The following is a 5,902-nucleotide window of genomic DNA, read 5'->3' as shown; positions in this document are numbered from 1 at the left end:
AAACCCAAGTTACCCCCCCCCCCCCCCAGTAGCAGTACTAATCTACTATAATGTACAGATTATATGTACAATTTTCAAATTTAAATTCCCGGGATGATGCTTCCACCAAAAAGAGTATATGCAGCTTTCTGTTCAGTAGACTGTACGGTATCCAGTTGCACCAGGCAACGCCACAGCATCCAGCCTAGGTCAAACAAAAATAGAGCCGAAATAAGGAAAACAAAGATGATGTTATCAAAAGCAATAAAGAGCCTTTGTACAAAATATTGAAGCTGAGATTTCAAGAATTACATTGAGCATTGCTATGCAGCAAGAACTCATAAATAAGCAGTGACAATGGAGTAATTAAGACTAATTCAACAAAAAAACTTGCAAAAAACAATGTCCAAATAATGATTGAGGACAGGATTTTGCACGAGTCAGCCCAGTTGGCTCTCATGCAAAAGCTAATCTTACAGCGAAATGACAACAGACAAATTTCCAGCATAAAAGCACACATTATATTGCCAAAGAAAAGGATTTGTAGGCAAACCATACCAGAGAAGATAAACATCATGACTGGAAGAGAGTTACAGTTGCAAAATAATCATTCTTCATCACCTGGTAACATCAGCATAGTCAGAATTGCACCAATACCAAAATCCAATTTCAAAAGGGGATAAAAAACCTTTGGCAAGTGCACAAAATTGATCAGGAATTTATCTAAAAGCTCACCTCAAAGGCAATGTTCTGATAACCATATACAAAAGTGGATCCAAAAGGATTATTTGTAGAACCCTGTGTTTGAATAGCTGCACGACCACAGTCCCCAAGGATCTCCTAGAATATTGACTTGCTCATTAGTGACAACCATGATTTACTCATGAAGGTCAAATAAAAAAAATCATATCTGATGCTAAGACTGAAATTTACACTAAGGGCATGTACAAGTAATGAATCTAACTACATGCAGATACGAACAGATACCACCATATCTATATGAAGCTGGTTTCATTTATGAACACAGTTAGAGTGCCATTAGATTTTCTAATGTAAATTAGAGAAGAAGAAAAAAAGAAGAATGGTTTTAAAAACTTACCTTCACCTGGTCCCATTTTGTGCTTGGGGTAATACTCTGTTTGGAGTTATCTACTTCATCAAAGCCCCACACACGAGCAACAAGGAGAAAGAGTTCATTAATTTTTACATTAACAACATCAACAAAAACTTTCAAAATCAGAAAAGAACTTACAGTCAGAACCTTGGATGACAAAATTGCACTTTATGTACGAATTAAAATCTGCATGACCAGGATAGTTTGTGTGCAAAACAAACTTCTTGATTCTATGAGTCTGCAAAAAATAAAAAGATTATCTCCACACTTCCAAGCACAAAAATGTTTAACAGAGTCGTGGGTAGATATCCTTTTGAACAGAGAAAGAGATAAATACCTTTCCATCAAATAAGATATCCAGACCACGAGCAAAGTAATTGTAGAAGTAATCTCCACAAACAGTTTTCCTTGGGCGAGGGTCAGAAGCAGAGTGAATGACCATTTGATCAACCTGTACAGCTACCAAAATTAGCATGTGCACCAAGAGTAGTGTGTTTCAGCGAATGACAGCTAAATAACAATGATTTGAAAAAAAAAGGATAAAGGTCCCGCAGTTACGGTGTCCTTTCAATTGAGAAAGGTATCCCGTGTGTGTACACTGCCATGATCCAGCCTTACATGAGTGGAATTTTCCCATCTCCATCCCAAAGTAGTTGCAATCATTGAGTCCAATTCAGAAGCAGTCACTCAATCAAATTCCTATTTTCTCTATTAAGTTATACGAGTCCTATTTCTCTACATTAAACTAGCATTGCTTATAAAAAAGCCTTAAAATTGCAATTCCATGATAGTAACTCTACACCACCTGCTTTTGGTGAATCCCACATGGATGGCCTAATTCTGTCCATACATCCTGCAAATAAAGTGAGAGACACACAGGATAAGTGATTTACAGCATTATAATCCCGCATAAGAGGGCACTCCCTGAGAAAATATTGTGAAAGCCATGCATGGTATCTGTCCTAATTTTTTCCTGCAAAGCCCCTGGGGCATATACTAGCACAAGGCAGCAACAAAATGATTTTGTGCAGAGTATCAAACCCAAGCTAAACAGCATAAAACCCAAAGTTTACCTGTGTTGATGCACCAAAAGGAATATGCTGTCCTCCAATAGAGAAATATAATTCTTCCCCAAGCTGCAGAGATAAACATTGAATTAGAAAAGATACAAGAGACCAAAAAAATTTAACCTCTTAAAGATTAAAAAAAATGATGCTAATTCTCAAATCTGCATGGCATAGTCCTCTAAGGTTGATTCTAATATGTTGAGAGTCGAGCACGTATGATACCCAGAAGTCATAATCAACTAACTGATTGAACAGCTTAATAAAAGAAATGGAGGGGTCAAAGAAAGAAGTCAAACCTTGACATGCACCTCTTCCATATACAGGTTACCAGGAAGTAATGGGGGGGCAGAAGCCTTGTGCATTAAAGATCCAACACCCACTTTTTTGTCTGCAGAACCATCATATATAGAGACTCGGCATGTAACTGGCGTTGTGCCATCTGGAAACTCTAGTGGCAGTTCCGCTGTCAAAAAAATGAAAATAAAAGAAACTAGTTAGGATGCTAAAAAGCTTGATAAAACAGTTACATTCGCCAATCTGAAATGCAATGCATTACCTTCTCTATCATGACAGCAATCTGTATACTGGGGGGGAATCGGAAAAGCAAATGACAAACCCTGAGCAATACAAACGCAAAACAAATCTGATCACGCAAGACAAACATGCATTGCAGGGAAAAAAAATGTTACAGTAATTGCATTCTCATGTACATACGGGGTAAAACAGAGTGTACACGCCTCTATCTTTGTCACAAATGCCAGGAAATGTCGGTCCAAAGAGTGCATAGATAGCAACAAAAGTAGCTAAATTTGACGGTCCCCTATATATCAGAGCAACAATAAAAACATAATCTAACGTAAATATAAACAGAAATCATCAATAAGCCATGAGAATACCCAATAAGAGAGGTCGCGTAGCGCATTTGAAGTCGTTTCACGTCAAAAATCTCAATCAGTCGTAACCTCTAGCACAATCAAAGTTAAAACACAAAACGCATTAAAAAACAATGCAATTAACGGGGGGAAAGTCAAAATTGAAGGAGAAAAAATGTATTACTTGAGACCACGGATCGAATCGAAGGTGAAACCCGTGATCAGGAAAGCTAACAACAATATCGAGTTTTAATGGCTCCTACACATAAAAAAATAAAAATCATAAACGCAAACTAGAAGAATATATATGTGTGAGTGTGTGTACAATTCTAAAAATCAATCAAGACCTCGTCGAAATGCTTCACATGGACGACGTCGTATATGTTGGGTTGTTGTTCAATTTGAGTAAACGCTTCACATATTGGCATCCCTAGCCATCAAAAAAAAATCAATTCATAATTTCTCAAAAACGCTGTCGTTTAGTTAGGGAGTTGATTACTTACCGAGAGAGAAAGGGCCGATGCCGTTACCAGGACGAAGATCGAGAACGATAGCACCCATAGCAGTGCCTTCACAGCGGCGTCGCGGTCTCTGTAGCTGCTGCTGGTGATGGTGGTGTAACATGTTGTTTGCGTGGTTGTTCGGTTTGGCTTGGTTTTTTGCTTTGGCCGGTGGTTCCAAAAGTCCGTTAATTTCGCGAGAGGCTCTATAGTCTGTTCGTTGAACGCTTTTATACCAAGTATTTGTCCACACGCATCGTTCTGCTCTCTATTATTTTCCGACAGTTGTCATTCAATGTATGAGATGACATCATTGTGCTGTAGTTATAAGAAGAGACCCAGGTCGACCCGGCCCAGGACATGATAAAACCCAGGTCATAGGTAACGAGACAGTGAACCCAACCTTTAAATTATTAAAAAAAAAAACCAAACAACTTTATTAAAAAAATATTATTTTAATAAGAAAAGTAGATTTTTTCACCAAATCATGAGTTGACTCATGGAGCCCTCTACCCTTGTTGTGCTATGCAAATTATACAACTTGTATCCAACTCGGTTTTTAAGTGAGACCGTGAAACTGAAAGGTCAACTTGCTCCTCTTCTCTGTATTCACTGTATGTTGGATTTAAATTTAATATTTAATGTTGACGTATAAAATAATAATATATTAATAGGACTATGAACAGGGTTTGCAACTGCATGTTGTATTTTAAACATTTCATGTGTTTTGTCTTGATGTAAGAGAAAAGAGGGGAAATTAATCTCAGGTATTATTTTTTTTATAAAAAAAAGAGTAAAGGATACGACAGAACTGAACGAAATTCAAGCTGTGGATGAGAAATAAGTGCAATTTGAAAGCAATTATCTTCGAGCATACTCTTGATTTCAGTGAAGAAAAGTTAGGCTGGTGGATCCCAGTCTTTAACGAAAATGAAAAAGATTCAACGAGTGAGCGTGTACTTAAAGAACTCTTGTTTAGCTTTTTAAGAATTTTAATCTGGAGGTTGATATTCAGTAGAATTTAGAACTTATTTCACTGAATGTATAAATCTCATATGAAATGTGTGTTCATGTGACGTCAGAGTAATTTAATCTCATTAATTCATATGAAAACCAATTCTTGTTAGATAAAAAGATAGAAAAAAAAAATTAGTGTACGGGTTTTTTAGTTAATATTTTTTTATATTTTTAGATATTTTAATATGTTGATATCAAAAATAATTTTTAAAATATCAAAAATTTTATTTTAATAAAAGAGTATTTTTTTTTTGTTATGTTTTGTTTTTAAAATATTTTTTATTTAAAAATTTATTAAATTAATATTTTTATAGTTTTTAAAATAGTTTTAATATGATAAGGTTGTAAATATACAAATATTTTAATACATATTTAATTAAAAAAATTAAATATATATATTATGTTAAACACATGGTGTTATTTGGCTGTGATTATCGTGATTGGACAGTAATTTGGAAAGGGTTTAACGAGATCACTGAAGGAGATACGAGAAGGATGAATTTGGATAATAATCCGTGAATTAATTGTGATTAGACAATAATTTGAGAAGGGGCGATGAATGAAGAGAAAGATAAGTTGGACACCGATTCATGATTCTGTGATAATTGCCTTGTTTGGTTTGTGTTTGAATCTTGAAGGTAGTAAAAATGATGACTCTTGAATGGAATAAAAGGACATGTATCTCTTTTTTTTTTTTCTTGTTTTGCTGCTTTTTATTATAAAAGTTAAGTTTGAACTCGAAAAGCATGTTTAAAATTAGCGTGGATGTTATTTTTAATATTTTTTTTATATAATATATTAAAATAATATTTTTTATTTTTATACCAGCAAATCAAAACAATACAAAATTAAAAATAAAATAAAAATTTTAAATTAAAAAATACCAAAAAACTTTAAAATCACAATTTAACCACAAAAAATCTATTAATGATAGAAATAACTCTAATATTAGTTAATTACAACTTATTGATAATTTCTTAAGTGTTTAACCCATGATATGATGTTTATATAATGTCTGTTTGTTCTTGTATTTTTAAAATATTTTTTTAAAAAATTAATTTTATTTTTATTTTTTTAGAATAATTTCTTGTATATTTTAAAATTGCTTTGATATATTAAAATTAAAAATATTTTAAAAAATATTTACCACGATCTTAAACATGCTTGCTCTCTTCCCCTTACATGGAGACATTAAAGGCATTGAAATAAAATCACTATATATTTTATATCACATTTAAATTCTAATAGTTTCAATAAAATAAAGTGTTGTGTTTCTGGTATCTTTAAATATGTATTTGATGATATAGTAAAAATTATTAAATAAATATTTTTATTTTTTACACTGAAATTACA

At 33.4% G+C, this 5,902-nt stretch overlaps 1 protein-coding gene across 3 annotated transcripts; it reads right to left on the bottom strand.

Moving 5' to 3' along the window:
• Positions 1-13: 13 nt before the first annotated feature.
• LOC105126673 (UPF0183 protein At3g51130) lies at positions 14-3,832 on the bottom strand. 3 transcript variants are annotated; one of them, XM_011027606.1, is made up of 15 exons: positions 3,536-3,832; positions 3,380-3,462; positions 3,217-3,291; positions 3,057-3,124; positions 2,875-2,980; positions 2,717-2,777; positions 2,457-2,623; positions 2,167-2,229; positions 1,899-1,946; positions 1,431-1,544; positions 1,232-1,331; positions 1,079-1,131; positions 715-819; positions 538-600; positions 14-184 (listed from the first exon to the last, which is right to left on the bottom strand). In XM_011027606.1, exons 1-14 carry the CDS (start codon positions 3,654-3,656, stop codon positions 553-555), a joined length of 1,212 nt encoding a protein of 403 aa, XP_011025908.1. In that variant the 5' UTR covers positions 3,657-3,832; the 3' UTR covers positions 14-184; positions 538-552. The 3 variants fall into 3 exon arrangements, with proteins under 3 accessions (XP_011025908.1, XP_011025909.1, XP_011025910.1); XM_011027607.1 differs by having other exon boundaries at positions 1,079-1,128; XM_011027608.1 differs by having other exon boundaries at positions 1,079-1,128; positions 1,241-1,331.
• Between the last annotated feature and the right edge of the window lie 2,070 nt (positions 3,833-5,902).

Source organism: Populus euphratica, unplaced genomic scaffold (assembly GCF_000495115.2).
Source record: "Populus euphratica unplaced genomic scaffold, PopEup_1.0 scaffold41.1, whole genome shotgun sequence".
In the NCBI taxonomy this organism is placed as follows: domain Eukaryota; kingdom Viridiplantae; phylum Streptophyta; class Magnoliopsida; order Malpighiales; family Salicaceae; genus Populus; species Populus euphratica.
The sequence above is the reverse complement of the archived record's forward strand: the minus strand, read 5'-3'. Positions and strand labels throughout refer to the sequence as shown.

Excerpts from the sequence above, each read along its gene's own strand:
- LOC105126673 (XM_011027606.1), bottom strand. The coding sequence starts at position 3,656 with ATGTTACACCACCATCACCAGCAGCAGCTACAGAGACCGCGACGCCGC. Across the intron at positions 2,230-2,456 it reads TGGAAGAGGTGCATGTCAAG|CTTGGGGAAGAATTATATTT; the intron begins GTTTGACTTCTT and ends TTATCTCTGCAG. Across the intron at positions 601-714 it reads ATCAGAACATTGCCTTTGAG|GTGATGAAGAATGATTATTT; the intron begins GTGAGCTTTTAG and ends TGATGTTACCAG.